Source organism: Bos grunniens, chromosome 5 (assembly GCF_055505025.1).
Source record: "Bos grunniens cultivar Pamir isolate PY7600 chromosome 5, Bosgru_T2T1.0, whole genome shotgun sequence".
NCBI classification, from domain to species: domain Eukaryota; kingdom Metazoa; phylum Chordata; class Mammalia; order Artiodactyla; family Bovidae; genus Bos; species Bos grunniens.
In genome coordinates this window covers 63,031,414-63,049,247 of record NC_141169.1, presented here as the reverse complement: position 1 = coordinate 63,049,247, position 17,834 = coordinate 63,031,414, and the positions used below count along the sequence as shown (strand labels likewise).

Sequence of the window (17,834 nt, the reverse complement as noted above, 5' to 3'; positions counted from 1 at the left end):
GATGTGAGCAAATACTGTTGGAAAAATAATGCTGATGGACTTGCTCGATGCACAGCTGCCACAAAACTCCAACTTGCAAAAAACAGAATGTCTGTGAGGTGCAAGAAAGTGGAGCATAATAAAATGAGGTACATATATTTTTCCCTCTAGAATATTAGCTCCATGAAGGACTTTTTTTATTGCTGTTTTGTTCGCTGATGTGTCCTAGAGCCTAGAATAGTGCCTGGCATTGATTCACAGTTGAGAAGCCCTTAGAGTGGATACTATCACCCAACAGATCTTAACAGGACAAAGTCGTATTATTTTTGTTTGCTCTGTAGAGTCAAGAATGATGTGGTTGCCTTTTTTTTTGTTTTGGTCAAAACTATTAAGTACTCTAACTGATAGCAACAACTTAAGGGAAGAGATAAACTTCTTAACTAGGATTAATTATCTGGAGAGACCCAAACAACTAGAGAGGCTGTAAGTATATCATTCTAAACCCGTGTTAATGAGGTGGACTGAATGTCATTAGAAAGATGTCAGTGTGAGCGGAGGTCAGCTGCCATTACATAATGAAGGAAGCATGGCAGTGGCCAGATGTATTTGAAATGCACAATTTTCTAAAATGACAACCCAGCACAAATTGCTTTTATGGAGATAATAAGGATAATGGGAAAAGCATCTCTTTTACTCACTCTGTTTCCAGAATTTAAGATAATAATGATTGCACGTAAAGCATTTTGAAAGGCTACTTATTGCCATTCTGCCAAATGGCATTCCTCAACTCTCCAACTCCTGAGGCTCATCTAAATGGATACAGATCGTGGCCTGCAGTGGAAACTGTGATTGCATGTTTCATGAATCAGTACAGGCTCTTGGACCTTGATCTTCTATAGATAACTCTCTGGTATTTTTCCATTAAAACTATAGTTAGCATAAGAAGGAAAGGAACTGGCATAGTAATTAGTAAGAATTGAGTCCACAGAGACAGCGAACACTATGGGTGGGATAGACGAGGTATGATCTTTGGATAATGATAGGAGGATTGAATTTGGCTCTGAATACTTGAAATCGGATGACTTTACTTCTTGATTGTAGAATTTCATGATTCCTATGGTAAAATAGCTTCAACATTCATATATAAATGCATCATTATTATCTTTTAGCATACAATTATAATTATAGTACTAACAAAAAAAGCCACTGGCAATCTGAACTTTTTCTTTAGTTAAGAGAGGCTGCATGTCATAGTGATAAAGACATGGGTTTTGGGGATAGACAGACCTAAGTCCAAATCCAGCTCTGCAGTTGGCTTCCTATGTAAACTTCAGCAAATGACTTGATTAGTTCAGTTTCTTCAACTGCAACTTGAATGCTGTAAATCTAGTTCCAAGCACATACTGATGGTACATAGGTAAATATATATGTCACTTGAAGACTGTTTTAAGGATTAGAGGAAAAATATATGTACACTCTGTAAGCAGTAAATACACACGCACGTGCACACACACACACACACATACACTACACTATTAGCCACTCAGTCATGTCCAGTTCTTTTGCAATCCCATGGACTGTAGCCCAGCAGGCTCCTCTGTCCATGGAATTCTGCAGGCAAGAAAACTGGAGTAGGTTACCAGTTCCTTCTCTAGGGAATCTCCCTGACCCAGGAATCTAACCTGGGTCTCCTGCATTGCAGGCGGATTCTTTGCCATCTGAGCCACCAGAGAAGTCCATGTATATACATATATATGTACATATATATTTGTTTTAGCTACTATGTAAAAGAAACATGAGGGTAAAAATGTCTCAGTTCCATAAATAATAGTGTCAAATTTAAGACTCAAGAAAATTCTTGAAATTTTACATTTAAAAGATAGCATTGGATAAAGAACATTGACAAGCAAGTCATAAACAAATATAAATGCATACTAATTTCTAAAAAATTTTCTGAACTTGACTGGGAGATGCAAAAAAATTTTAAATACTATATTTTACTAAATATATGGGAAAATATAATTTGATAACATATTACAATAAAGACAGTATGGAAAATGGCATTACAAATTGTGTTTTTATGGAAAGTAGGCAATATCTATTCGAAATAAAAATGAACGTATTCTTTTACATAGCAAACTTGCTTTATAGAGATCAGCTCTGTTAAGGCAAAGCATATGTTGGATCATAACTCATTAATAAATTTGAAAAGATTGAAATCATAGATTATATTCTATGATAAAAATGAATTAAATTAAAAATCAACAAAATAAAAACATCAGGAATATCACTAACTGGAAATTAAATAACACATTTCTAAATAACTGATTGAGAATGAATCACAAGAGAAAACAAAACATTTTAAACTGAGTTGAAATGAAAATATATCAAAATTTGTGCAACAGAGTTGTCAAATTTGTGTGAAATTTATAACATGGAACATTTATATTAGAAGAGATTAAAAAAGGTCGCAAAAAAAATCCAAACTTTAACTATACAGAATTAGAAACACACAGACACACACACACAATAACCCAAAGTAAGCAGAAGAAAGGAAATAATAGAGATAAATACACGATAATGAAACACATGCTTGCTTAGTGGCTCAATTGTATACAGCTCTTTGTGACTCTGTGAACTAGGACCCACCAGTGAGCCTGCCAGGCTCCTCTGTCTGTGGAATTTTCCAGACAAGAACATTACAGTGAGTATCCATTACCTTCTCCAGGGGATCCTCCTGACCCAGGGATCAAACCCAGGTCTCCTGCAATGCAGGTGGATTGTTTACCATCTGAGCCACCAGGGAAGTCCGAAAATAACAAAATAGAATTAGATAAATATAAAAAATAAGTGAAACCAAAAGTTGATTCTTTGAAAAAAATCAATATAATTGATAAAACTTAAGCTAGACTAATCCAGAAAAAAAGAGAGGACAGAAATTACCAACCTTAAGAATTAAAACAGGGACATCACTGCAGATTCTATAAACATTAAAGAACAACAAATGACAAATATGGCAATAAATTTGACAACTTACACAAAATGGATAATCTTGAAAAAGACAAACCACCAAGCATGCCTGAGGAGAAAAACAGGTAATCTGAATAACCCTGTATCTATTAGATTAAAGAAATGACATTTGTATTTTAAAACTTCCCCAAAGTTAAACTCCAGCCCTAGTGGTTTCACTGATGAATTCTGTCAAGCATTCAGGGAATAAATAATACCAATTTTGCAAACTCTTACAGAAGAGGTGGGAACAGTTTTCAATTCATTTCATGAAGCCAGTATATTAAAACTAGACAAAGAAGGCATCACAAGAGAAGAAACTAGAGGCCAAGATAATCAAATCCAGCACTACATAAATTATATAAAATAATGTATCATGATCAACTGAGATTTATTCCAAAAAAATTCAACAGTTAAATATTTGGAAACCAATCAATATAATTCACTATGAAAGTGAAAGTCGCTCAGTCATGTCTGACTCTGCTACCCCATGGACTATACAGTCCATGGAATTCTCCAGGCCAGAATACTGGAGTGGATAGCCTTTCTCCAGCAGATCTTCCCGACCCAGGAATCAAACCAGCGTCTCCTGCATTGCAGGCAGATTCTTTACCAACTGATGGACCAGGGTATAATTCACTATACTAACAGATTAACATTTTGTTAATGCTTTAATTTCAATAGAGTAGGAAAAGGCATTTGATAAAATTCAATACCCATTCATGGCTTTTAAAAAAAAATTGTAGAAAACAAGGAATTGTGAGAAACTTTTTCAACATAATAAAAAATATCTGTGAAGAAAAGAAACCTGCAGGCATCATACTAATGGTGAAATTCTAAATGCTTTCCTCTTAAGATGAGATATAAAGCTAGGATGCCCATAGTCAATATTTCTATTGGAAAAAGTACTAATCAGTCCTAATAAGTCCAGTAAAGCAAGAAAAAAATGCACACAGATTGGAAAGGAAAAAGTAACACTGTCTTGTTTATACAATCATGAATTTATATATGAAAAATCCTCAGAAATCTACAAAAAGAAAATCTAATTGAATTTAGCATGGTTGTAGGACTCAATATTCAAAAACCAATTGTATTTTTACATACAAGCAGCAAGTGTTTAGAAATTGAAATTTAAACATATTTGCAAGAACATACGGAGAAGGCAATGGCGACCCATTCCAGTACTCTTGCCTGGAAAATCCCATGGGCAGAGGAGCCTGGTGGGCTTCAGTCCCTGGGGTTGCTATGAGTCGGACACGACTGAACGACTTCACTTTCACTTTTCACTTTCATGCATTGGAGAAGGAAATGGCAACCCACTGCAGTGTTCTTGCCTGAAGAATCCCAGGGACGGGGGAGCCTGGTGGTCTTCCATCTATGGGGTCGCACAGAGTCAGACACGACTGAAGCGACTTAGCAGCAGCAGCAGCAAGAACGTAAACAGCATAAAATTCTCAAATATATTTAACAAAACATACAGTGGAAGTGAGAAATAGATTTAAGGGCCTAGATCTGATAGATAGAGTGCCTGATGAACTATGGAATGAGGTTCGTGACATTGTACAGGAGACAGGGATCAAGACCATCCCCATGGAAAAGAAATGCAAAAAAGCAAAATGGCTGTCTGGGGAGGGCTTACAAATAGCTGTGAAAAGAAGAGAAGTGAAAAGCAAAGGAGAAAAGGAAAGATACAAACATCTTAATGCAGAGTTCCAAAGAATAGCAAGAAGAGATAAGAAAGCCTTCTTCAGTGATCAATGCAAAGAAATAGAGGAAAACAACAGAATGGGAAAGACTAGAGATCTCTTCAAGAAAATCAGAGATACCAAAGGAACATTTTGTGCAAAGATGAGCTCGATAAAGGACAGAAATGGTATGGACCTAACAGAAGCAGAAGATATTAAGAAGAGATGGCAAGAATTCACAGAAGAACTGTACAAAAAAGATCTTCACGACCCAGATAATCACGATGGTGTGATCACTGACCTAGAGCCAGACATCCTGGAATGTGAAGTCAAGCGGGCCTTAGAAAGCATCACTATGAACAAAGCTAGTGGAGGTGATGGAATTCCAGTTGAGCTATTCCAAATCCTGAAAGATGATGCTGTGAAAGTGCTGAACTCAATATGCCAGCAAATTTGGAAAACTCAGCAGTGGCCACAGGACTGGAAAAGGTCAGTTTTCATTCCAATCCCTAAGAAAGGCAATGCCAAAGAATGCTCAAACTCCCGCACAATTGCACTCATCTCACACGCTAGTAAAGTAGTGCTCAAAATTCTCCAAGCCAGGCTTCAGCAATATGTGAAACGTGAACTTCCTGATGTTCAAGCTGGTTTTAGAAAAGGCAGAGGAACCAGAGATCAAATTGCCAACATCCGCTGGATCATCGAAAAAGCAAGAGAGTTCCAGAAAAATACCTATTTCTGCTTTATTGACTATGCCAAAGCCTTTAACTGTGTGGATCACAATAAACTGTGGGAAATTCTGAAAGAGATGGGAATACCAGACCACCTGATCTGCCTCTTGAGAAATTTGTATGCAGGTCAGGAAGCAACAGTTAGAACTGGACATGGAACAACAGACTGGTTCCAAATAGGAAAAGGATTACGTCAAGGCTGTATATTGTCACCCTGTTTATTTAACTTATATGCAGAGTACATCATGAGAAACGCTGGGCTGGAAGAAACACAAGCTGGAATCAAGATTGCCGGGAGAAATATCAATAACCTCAGATATACAGATGGCACCACCCTTATGGCAGAAAGTGAAGAGGAACTAAAAAGCCTCTTGATGAAGGTGAAAGAGGAGAGTGAAAAAGTTTGCTTAAAGCTCAACATTCAGAAAATGAAGATCATGGCATCTGGTCCCATCACTTCACGGGAAATAGATGGGGAAATAGAGGAAACAGTGTCAGACTTTATTTTTCTGGGCTCCAAAATCACTGCAGATGGTGACTGCAGCCATGAAATTAAAAGACGCTTACTCCTTGGAAGGAAAGTTATGACCAACCTAGATAGCAGAGACATTACTTTGCCAACAAAGGTCCGTCTAGTCAAGGCTATGGTTTTTCCAATAGTCATGTATGGATGTGAGAGTTGAACTGTGAAGAAAGCTGAGCACCAAAGAATTGATACTTTTGAACTGTGGTGTTGGAGAAGACTGTTGAGAGTCTCTTGGACTGCAAGGAGACTCAACCAGTCCATTCTAAAGGAAATCAGTCCTGGGTGTTCTTTGGAAGGAATGATGCTAAAGCTGAAACTCCAGTACTTTGGCCACCTCATGCAAAGAGTTGACTCATTGGAAAAGACTCTGATGCTGGGAGGGATTGGGGGCAGGAGGAGAATGGGACGACAGAGGATGAGATAACTGGATGGCATCACCGACTCAATGGACGTGAGTTTAAGTGAACTCCGGGAGTTGGTGATGGACAGGGAGGCCTGGCATGCTGCAGTTCATGGGGTTGCAAAGAGTTGGACATGACTGAGTGACTGAACTGAACTGAACTCAAGCTACTGGAGGGCAGGGAAGAATTATATTCATCTTTGAATCTCTGAGACTATTCATTTATCAGTTATGTTTTGAATACCTACTTAGTGCTAGTTCATGGCCATGCAGTGGACATATTTTCCGTAACATACTAGAGCTGCAATGTTTCTTAATTGCCAAATTGAATTCAGGTATTCAGGTTATCTCACGGTGGCAGGAAAAGGAAGGCATTAAATGAATATACTGCTTCCCCTTCTAACAAATATTAAAAACAGCTGAATTGTCATATCTATCCACATATCACCTTTTTTAAAGTAGAATTTGGCTCTGCAATTTGAGTGTGAAAGGGGGATTTGAGAAATGAAAAATTATATAGACTTCCAATTTAAATTGTTATGAAAAGAAGCCATATGTTCAATATCTGGTATTCCCTATTTGTTCCCATATTCATACAATTATAATTTAAGATCACACATCACAAACCTAGTAAGAATGAAGACCACCTAATTGCATTAGAACTCATGTTATTGTAAAACTGAACTATATAAATCTATCAGTATCTCAGTAGGAAAGGTTTAATCCTTATAAGCCAATATGCCAGAATTAAGTTTAACTCTTAAGATGGAACATTAATGCTTTCAAATTATACAGGTCAGGTGTCCCCAAAGAGACCCGAATCACATTCGCAGTCAGTGTACTTCTAACACTAGTTTCATAAATAGCACGTGGTCATAGGTGAAAAACCAGCAACACCAACACCCCACAAATAAACACTGGCATTGAGGTTAATACTTTGGCCACCCGAGGGTAAGGGTCGACTCATTGGAAAAGACTCTGATGGTGGGAAAGATTGAAGGAAAAACGAGAAAAGGGTGGCAGAGGATGAGATGGTTAGATAGCATCACTGGCTCAATGGACGTGAGTTTGAGCAAACTCTGGGAGATACTGAAGGACAGGAAAGACTGGCATGTTGGAGTCCATGGGGTCACAAAGAGTCAGACACGACTTAGTGACTCAACACAACAATAAAAACAACACAGAAGTTAAAATATGAGCTTCAGAGCCTGTCTAGGTTTATAATTCAAGCCCCATCATTTACCATCTCTGTGCCCTAGGGTAAACTGCTTAATTTCTTTGTGTCTCAGTTTCCACATATGTAAATTAAGAACAGTAAAAGCTTCCATCTCGTAGGGTTGTTATGAGGGCTAATGGATTATATTAACTCATTATGAATTATCTGAAGAAGCTCCTGGTCCTTGAGAAGTATTTGGTAAATAAGAGAAAATACAAGTATGCCTGGTAAACCAGCCGTGCTGGCTTTACATCTCTGTAAGGAACATCTCCAAAAGGTGGGCAAGTGGGAGGGGCATAGGGAGATTATCTCAGACCCAACTTAACTTTTGCCCCACTCTGTCTTGAGATTCAGTATTTTTACTTTCCTGCTTATAATCAGGGGTGCCTATACCAGAAACCCCAGCTAAAGACACTTCTAAATGGAAATATTCACAAGAAGAGACTGTAAACAAGCCTACCTCATGCCAAATTTCTTCATTCTAGGATTCTGGGGCTGGGACTTTGTCACAAATTTGAGCAATGGTGTTATAAAACAGACTGACAAGGCTGTGAATTGCAACAGTACATCAAGCTGGAGTCCTAAACTGTTATACTTTTTTTTTTGCTTTGAATTTTTATCCCATATGCTTACCATTTCTGCAGACATACGTTCATGCATTAAAATTTTTATTTTCCAGGGAAAAAGGTACTGGGGTTTAAATCAGTGAGGATTTTGCCAAGTCTTAGGGCAAGAGGGTTATGACATTTGGGAATTCTATGGGGTCGCACAGAATCGGACACGACTGAAGCGACTTAGCAGCAGCAGCAGCAGCAGAGAGAGAGCTATGGGATGAAAATCTATGTCCCCGTTCCATTTCCTTTCCGAAATCATCATGCCCTAGCGTTATTTAAGCCTGTTTCACTTTTCCCATTATGTCATGAGTCTTCTGAGGTAGGAACCATCTTGCTTATCTTTGAACAATAATTGGTAACAACAATAATGATGACAGGCAGTATTTACCACATGGCAGAGAGTGTGCTGTGTGCTTTACACGAGTCAGTTTAATCCTCACAATCATTCTAGCTATTGCTTTTATTCCAGCTTAACAAATGGGGAAACTGAGGCTTGGAAAGGAAAATTAATAAACTCAAGGTCACATGGTTAAGTGGCACAGTCAGGTTTGGGACTGAGGTTTGTCCAGCTTCAGAATGCATTCCCTTGATTGATACCCTATGATTCTCATGTGGAATATAGCTTAATGCTGGGAACCTACTGCTGATGCTGCTGCTGCTGCTAATTCGCTTCAGTCGTGTCCGACTCTGTGTGACCCCATAGACGGCAGCCAACCAGGCTCCCCCGTCCCTGGGATTCTCCAGGCAAGAACACTGGAGTGGGTTGCCATTTCCTTCTCCAATGCATGAAAGTGAAAAGTGAAAGTGAAGTTGCTCAGTCATGTCCGACTCTTAGCGACCCCAGGGACTGCAACCTACCATGCTCTGCCGTCCATGGGATTTTCCAGGCAAGAGTACTGGAGTGGGGTGCCATTGCCTTCTCCATGGGAATGCACTAGGAATTTTAAAAAAACAAACGTTTCCTCCTTGGAGGTAGCTGGATGGAAAGAGTGAAACTAAGAGAAGCCTGTGGTGGCAGCTCATTGTTGTTGTTCAACAAGTCAGTCGTGTCTGACTCTTTGCGACCTCAAGGACTGCAGCATACCATCTCCCACAGTTTGCTCAAACTCATGTCCATTGAGTTTGTTTGTGATCCACACAGTCAAAGGCTTTAGTGTAGCCAATAAAGCAGAAGTAGATATTTTTCTGGAATTCCCTTGCTCTTTCTATGATCCAGTGGTTGCTGGCAATTTGATCTTTGGTTCCTTTGCCTTTTCTAAGCCCAGATTGTACATCTGGAAATTCTTGGTTAACATACTGCTGAAGCCTAGCTTGAAGGATTTTGAGCATTACCTTGTTAGCATGTACCTTGTACCTTGAAACTGTACAGTAGTTTGAACTTTCTTTGGCATTGCCTTTCTTTGAGATTGGAATGAAAACTCACCTTTTCCAGTCCTATGGCCACTGCTGAGTTTTCCAAATTTGCTGGCATATTGAGTGCAGCGCTTTAACATCATCATTGTTTAGGATTTGAAACAGCTCAGCTGAAATTTCATCACCTCCACTGATTTGTTCATAGTATTGCTTCATAAAGCCACTTGACTTCACACTCCAGGATGTCTGGCTCTTGGGGAGTGACCACACCGTCACTTTTATCTGGGTCATTAAGACTTTTTTTGTATAGTTTTTCTGTGTATTCTTGCCACCTGTTATTAATCTCTTCTGCTTCTGTTAGGTCTATCCTTAATTTACTTGCTATGCAGGAGACCTGGGTTTAATCCCTGTGTTGGGAAGATCCCCTGGAAAAGGGAATGGCTACCCATTCCAGTATTCTTGCTTGGAGGATCCCATGGACAGAGGAGCATAGAGGGCTACAGTCCATAGGGTCCCAAAGAGTTGGACACAACTGAAGTGGCTTAGCATGTACACATTCCTTTATAGAATTTCAGTTAGTAAAATTTGCTAGTTTTTATGTTTTAAAAGCATTTGGAATATGAGTCGAACCTGCATCTCCTGCATTAGCAGGCAGATTCTTTACTGACTGAGTCACCAGGGAAGTCCCCATAGATATTATTATTATATTTATAGATAATTAACTGTGTGCCAGGCATTGTTGTTTTTTAGTTGCTCAATCATGTCTGACTCTTTTGTGATCCCATAGACTGTAGCCCATAGGCTCCTCTGTCCATGAGATTTCCCAGAATACTGGAGTGGGTTGCCATTTCCTCCTCCAGGGCAGATAGAACTGGTGTCTCCACATCTCCTGCATTGCAGTCAGGTTTTTTACTGCTGAACCACCAGGGAAGCCCATTTTAGAATAATTGGACAACAAAAAGTTTATTGTATCATGATTACAGTTTGTGGAGAAAGCTTTGGAAACCACATTTGGCTGGTTTACTGACCTCGTGATGCTGTTCTCTGAGGTATTTCTGATGTCCTGGAAGGGCCCTGGAGATGTGGTTGGGAGAATGTGAGTTGGGTCCTGAACACACTACTTACTTTCCATGGTCCTCAGGCAAGGGATTCAACTCTTTGATGTTAATTTCTTGATCTGTGTCATCAAGGTAAATATCTTATAAAAGTGAGGATCATACAAATTGGTATATATGAAAGCATTGTAAGTTATAAGGCATTTTATCCACGTAAGCCATAATGCAGTTCTTCTCCCAGGCTGCTAAGGCTTTGGGAACTATGCAGAGTCTTATATTTGATGAGCCAGAGAGAGTAGATCAGTCAGAACCATGCAAGACAGGTTGCAGAGATGCACATGAAGAATAAGGAGGAGGAATATTGCCAAGGAATGACTCAAAGTGCAGCTTGATCACTCCTTTGATCATGCCTGCTGCCCTTTTTCTGATTGGGGTGACAACTGACAGTTTGATGAGGAAGACAGGAAGGGAAGAGCTGGAGCCGCCTGGAAGAATGAAGATGTGGCTGAAAGCAGCCAGTGGGGTACAGGTCTGGGGATGGAGGATGTGGATGTTTGAAGGATCCTTAAAAGACTGGAAACACACAAGGAAGATTTGTGTAAAAATTCAAAATTTTTTTGGATATGATTCATAGTTTAGTTGAACTTTAGCTTTACTGTCTGTTATGGACTGAATGTTCATATCTCCTCCAAATTTTTATTTTGAGCTTCTAAGGTGATGGTAGTGGTAAGGAAACTGCCTGCCAATGCAGGAGACATCAGAGATGCAGATTCCATCCCTGGGTTGGGAAGATCCCCTGGAGGAGGGCATAGCAATCCACTCCAGTATTCTTGCCTGGAAAAATCCCATTGACATAGGAGACTGACGGGCTACAGTCCATAGGGTCACAAAGAATCAGACATGACTGGGGCAACTTAACGTACATGCAACCTCCAGTATAAAGAGTATTTGGAAATGAAGACTTTGGGAGGCAGTTAGGGTTAGATGAGGTCATGGGGGTAAGACCTTTACTGTAGGATTAGTGCCCTTATAAAGAAAAGACATTCAAGTGCTTGATCTTTCTCTCCCACATGCACTCACTGGGGTAAAGCCATGTGAACACACCACCAAGACGAATTGTCTGAAAGTCAAGAGGAAGGCCCTCACCAGACTCTGATGTACTGGCACTCGAATCTCAGACTTCTGGCTTAAAAATCTGTAAGAGAATTAATTTGTATTGCTTAAGCTCCCTCAGTTTATGGTATTTTGTTATGGTGGTCCCAGTAGATTAAATCACTGTCAAAAAAGTCAGGTAAAATTGGGAAGATTTGTATCAAATGATACAGTATACAGTGGAAGACTTGTATCAAAATGACAAACATGAATTTACCTCTTTTGTACTTAGAATTATCTCTTATTATTCTCCATTGTTCAGTCTCTTTCTCTGTCTTCTCCACTGCAACTATAATTTATTTGGTATGGTTCAGACTTTCTAATTTTGGATTGTTAGTAAGAAAGGGTATTGAAGAAGGAAATGGCAACCTACTCCAGTGTTCTTGCCTGGAGAATCCCAGGGACGGGGGAGGCTGGTCGGCTGCTGTCTATGGGGTCACACAGAGTCGGACACAACTGAAGTTACTTAGCAGCAGCAGCAGCAGTAAGAAAGGGTATTTTTTTTTTTTTAACACTTTCTTTTTAAAAATTTTTAATTAGAGGATAATTACTTTACAATCTTATGGTGGTTTCTGCTTTACATCAACATGAATTGGCCATGGATATACATATGTTCCCTTCCTCATGAACCCCACTCCCACCCCCCTCCCCCTCCCACACTTCTGGGTTTTCATAGAACCCCAGCTTTGGGTTCCCTGTGTCATACAGCAATCTTCCACTGGCTATCTATTTTATATATGGTGATGTGTATGTTTCAATGCTATTCTCTCAAATCATCCCACCCTCTCCTTCCCCTTCATGTCCAAATTCTGTTCTTTATGTCTGTCTCCTTTGCTGCCTTGCAAGTAGGATCATTAGTACTATCTTTCTAGATTCCATATACATGCATTAATATACAATATTTGTCTTTCTCTAAGAAAGAGTATTTTTAGACACTAGAATCACAATCTAAATACCTAAACCATCCCCACAACCCACACAGAAGAAGCTTTGCTAAAGAGGATAATTCACTTTCCTACCAACTGGAAACTCACTAGCCTATCTATAAAGGGTTAGGTGTTGAAAAGATGACTTTGATTTTAAGATCAACTAGATGAACTAACTAACGGCCATTTCACATTTGGAATGAATAATGAAAAAAGCTTCTCCTACCTTGAAACCAGAGTTTATCTCTCAACTGAAGAAAAAGAATTGGTGATTTACATGTGCTCCAACAAACTCACAATTAACCTTGGAAAAGTTGCAAATTTTCAAAAGGACATGACAAAACGCTGGTAGGACTAGTGTACAATAAAGCAATGATGGTAATGAAAAAGCATTTCACTGTCAGATCATAAATTCTATTCTCTGCATCGTTCTTCCAACAAAGTAGAAAAAATAAATAAAGTGACTGAATGTCAGACTCTCAGGAGTGAGGAAAAAAAGAAGGCTACACACTAAAATGTCCAATACCTGTACCATGATAAGTTACTTCTGGCAGGTTGACATCACTGATTGATCATGGCTTCAGCATCACCTCCTTTCTTGCCTGGAAACTTAACCTTCAGATTTGGTAGCAATGAAGATTGACTTTGTGCTTCCCAGAGCACGGCCAGAGTAATTCAAAGAGGAGAATTGCAGATCTTATCCCACTGTGCTAGGAAAGAAACTGATTTAGAAACCTCTTTGCAGAGAGCAGTTTTAACCAGATTATGGTCCAAAATTGGACTCTCTTTTTGAGACAGGATGAAATTTGATCCCTTTGTCAATGACAATAGAAGCTTCATTGCCCACATGATAGAAGCTTGTGTGTGGTAGGTGATTCCTCACAATTTCTCAGCAGTTATAAAGCAAACAAAATCAACTCTAGGTAATGTGATTGTGGGGAAACTCAAGACTGCACAGTGCATGCCTCTGCCGTCAGCAGAGAGCCTGGCTTGACCATTATAGACACACGCTTCTCCAGTGCCTCTGATAAGAGGGCTTTCTGCATAGTGCAGGTCAAGGTCCCCTCTTGCAGTCAAGCTTATAGAAAGCCTCCAGAGGCTATCTAATTGACCACACTGACACTCAGTGGGGCCATCCATTTATCTTGCTGCACTTTAAGCCCAATTTCTCTTTGTGCATCCTAACCATGGAAGACAAGTCACTGTTTTCTGTATTATAAATCCCCTTGACCAAAGGCGATTCCGAAAGTAGCTTTCATTGCTTTTTCTTCTTCTTCAGGGTGAGTAATCCTAAATTCTGTAAGCTTTCTCACAATCCTTGCTTTTGATCTCATAATTCATTCTATAATAAGCTGTGCCTTTCCAAGATCTTTCTAGAGTTTCGGTTGGGCCAAACCAAAGACAACCATTGATGAATGTGTCTTAACAATGAATAGAAGTGCTGTTTGCCCAGAAGGCTATCTATCTAATGGACTGTTTAGGCCTGGAGCTTCTTAAATCACTAAAGTTGTTTGTTATTCCTGTCTTCAAAAGCATCCCCTGCTGAAACACAAAGGTGATTGGAGAGGAAAGAGAAGTGTTGTTCACAAGGACTTATGTTACAGAGTAGTTTCAGGGGTTAACTGGTTGACAGCATGGAGTAGGAGGTGACAACATGGTCCAATGCAAAGAACACTGTACTGAGAGTCCTCAGGCAGATGTAGCATTTCCCCCACCCTTGCCACTCAGCAACTGGGTGATCTGGGGCATGTGTCCAAGTTTTAGATTTCTTATCTGCATCAAAGAGATGCTTGGGAAGTGATATGTACGATCTTATTCATGTCTGAAGTTTGGAATTCCGTAACTTCATATTTAACAGGGCTCTAAGAGGATACGATATAAGTTGTAGCTCCAAGGTGAAGAGGGTTGATTAAGACCACAGTGGAGGGAGCTCTGTAGGGCTAGGGGGCAGGGGACTGTGAGGACAGCTATGAATATCTGGACATAGAGTATAGTCTCGAATGCTTGGAAATTGGGAAGATGGTGTGAGAGTGGGCTCCCATTTTGTTCAGGGCCTCAGTCACTGTAGAAGACGATGTTTGAACTCTTCTGTACTTCCCTGCATAAGCTCAGCTGTGCCAAAATAAACCTCAATGATACTGGGGACATTTAGTGTTTACTTCATATATACCTTTGAGGAAAATCTAATTTGTTGAAGGCAAAATCATCTCCTTCTGTAGAGTTGCCAAGATGATAAATATCTCGGCAGAAATGTTGATGACTCTTTATCAAGTTCTATAGTAAACCCAAGAAACAACTAGGATTTATCTTTCCTTTAATTTCAAAACACATAAGTCCAAAGAGCTCAGCAACCATAGAAGTTTTGACTTTATCCAGGGCTTTTGTCAGTGGTATTAAGAAATAGTAGATGAGCCTCAAATGAAATGACCAAGAAAACATCCTTGAACCTTAACACCCAGTGGGTTTGGATTTCTGAAATAGTTGAAATCAATATAGTATAGTGGTTATTTCAAGATCTTTCTGTGTTGTTGGGTGTTGTCATTATAGACATGCCTGAACCGGCTAAGTCTGCTCCTGCCCCTAAAAAGGGCTCTAAAAAAGCTGTGACCAAGGCCCAGAAGAAGGACAGCAAGAAGCACAAGCGCAGCCGCAAGGAGAGCTACTCTGTGTATGTGTACAAGGTGCTGAAGCAAGTCCATCCGGACACCGGCATCTCGTCCAAGGCCTTGGGAATCATGAACTCCTTCCTCAACGACATTTTCGAGCGCATCACTGGCAAGACATCGCGCCTGGTGCATTACAACAAGCGCTCGACTATCACATCCAGGGAGATCCAGACCACCGTGCGCTTGCTGCTACCTGGGGAGCTGGCCAAGCACGCCGAGTCCGAGGGCACTAAGGCTGTCACAAGTATACCAGCTCCAAGTAAATATAATATGCCTAGCCGCTGTTAACAGAGAAGGCAATGGCACCCCACTCCAGTACTCTTGCCTGGAAAATCCCATGGATGGAGGAGCCTGGTGGGCTGCAGTCCATGGGGTCGCTAAGAGTTGAACACGACTGAGTGACTTCACTTTTACTTTTTTACTTTCACTTTTTATAGTGGTTATGAGCATATATTCTGGACTCAGCCAAATCTGGGTTGTGGTTCTGATTATCTCATTTAATAAGGGTATGATCTCAGAGAAGGCTGAGGCTTTTAAGTTTCTATTTCTCCTTATCTGTTAAATGGAAATGGCAACAATAATATCTGTATTATAGGGTTGTCATCAAGATTAAACATTAATAATAAAAATTTCTTAGTTCTGTGCCTGGCATACAGTAAGTGCTCAATAAAGGTTATCATCATCAATTTCATCTTCCAGGAGGACAAAGTGATCCTAAAGTGTAAATTCACACTCAGAGAAAAAAATGCAGTCTTACAATATGCTCCCCATCTCTGGCTGCTGGACATGGCTCTGGAAAATGAGCTGGAATATGTCCAATATGAATCTCAAAGAAATAGGGAGAGGACTGCTTGGAGGTAGGTTCCCAAGCAAGGCCAGAGTTTGATATTGAAGTTCCTTGTAGTCATATTGAAGTATTATTACTCTATATTGCTTTGAAAAGAAATACCTGAGACCTGTGTCCTCAGAGTATATTTTAGGCTTTGTTGATTGGTCTAACCAAACTGCTCATTTTCTGATGAAATCATTGTTTGATCACTGTTAGACAAAAAGCTAAGAACAGACAGATGATCAATTGGCCTGTGTACCAATGCCCTAGCTTGTTTCAATTTTCATAAACAAAGTAAAAAAAAATTCACTCTGGTTTTGAATTTAAATATCTGTGAATGAGTCATTGTAATTATAAAGGTTGATAAGAAATTATTACATTTGATGCCATCATACCAAAGAAAAAAAACTTTTAAAAGTATTTTATGCAGTGGAGGTTAGTGATAAATTGAAATGTTGAGTAAGAGATGAACAGATAAAAGTTGAACATGGGCTTTTCATGCTTACTACTATTTTTCTCTCTTTCAATTCAAAATTCATGTTTTTATTTTTTTAATATTTTATTTTGTGAACTTAAACAAGTTCAAGCTGCAAAAATGACATCTGTGTTTGTACAAGACAACAGACATAATTTGAATTTATTAATATAGAGCATTTTACACCTACAAGAGACTCAAATAACCAATGTAGTAAGCAGATGGGAAAATATAACAAATAGTCTGTCTTTTGATGACATTTATAACTTTTCCTTATTCAGCAATGGCAAGCTAAATAGGCAAATGGACTTTTTTTTATAGTTATAGTCTAGAAAAGCTTCTTAGAAGCTGCTTTTATCAGAAGCTCATTTTTAACATATGGGATTGAGTATCTAATCAAAGGATTGGCATTTTATGATGCAAAAGTTTTAAGCCACTTTAGGGGGGAAAAAAACCCTAATTTACAAGAGTGTTCAAATGTAAATAAAAGCCAAAAGTATTTTCTGAAATGGGGTACATTTTAGTGAAAGCACTTCAACCTAACGCATTTTAATCTAAATTTTTCTTTCAGTTGTACTTGTTCTAAGAGCAAAACCTAAATGGATTTGGTTTGAAGAAAGAAAATGAAGGAAAATTCAAATTTAAAAATCTTTAATTTTAGAAAATTTCAACAAAGAGAATGGATATATATTGTTCCCTGTCTTCATTTACTTTAAAAAAGCTTAAAAATTTTAAGAAGTCTGTGAAAATTAACATATAGAGGTCTTTAATTGGATAGAAGCCACAATTTACTGTAGGTGAGTGTTTTTGTTTTGTTTTCTTTTTTAACATGGATTGTAGAGTCTGCAAGAACTTGAAAGCTTTTTGTAAGATCTTTTGAAATATGACAGAATTTTTTTTCCAGGCTGGTTAGAATTGCTCAGGTGTGATTGCCTCCAAATTCATTTCCATCCTCTTCTTCCAGCTCAGTTTGCTGTTTGGCAAGATGTATTACATTTCTCTAAAAAAGTGATTTCAGCCATGTTTAGTTTGTTAACCCAGGAGGCCATTAGACTGGTGTGGCTGTTGCTAGGCTGTCTATGTAGCAGAGTAAAACTTAAGCCTGTAATTGCTTCAAGGCTATGAAATTGAAACCTAGAGACAACCAATCAGAGCCAGCTAGGCTTTAAACCATAGCCAATCAAATAATTTCCTTGCTTTGCTCCTGTACCTTCTCTA

The 17,834-nt window shown here is 39.1% G+C and overlaps 1 protein-coding gene across 7 annotated transcripts in view; it reads left to right on the top strand.

Moving 5' to 3' along the window:
* Window positions 1-17,179, top strand: part of LOC147372257 (histone H2B type 1-K-like) — a 63,119-nt gene extending 45,940 nt beyond the window's left edge. For 3 of the 7 annotated variants that reach the window (XM_086400825.1, XM_086400824.1, XM_086400822.1), the window contains one exon: window positions 15,194-17,178. In XM_086400825.1, the coding sequence (XP_086256951.1) occupies window positions 15,196-15,600 (405 nt within the window). In that variant the 5' untranslated portion in view covers window positions 15,194-15,195 and the 3' untranslated portion in view covers window positions 15,601-17,178. Of the gene's footprint in view, window positions 1-11,658; window positions 11,766-15,193 lie in introns of all 7 variants that reach the window. The other 4 variants (XM_086400826.1, XM_086400823.1, XM_086400821.1 and 1 more) reach the window with 2 other exon arrangements.
* The last annotated feature ends 655 nt before the right edge of the window (window positions 17,180-17,834 follow it).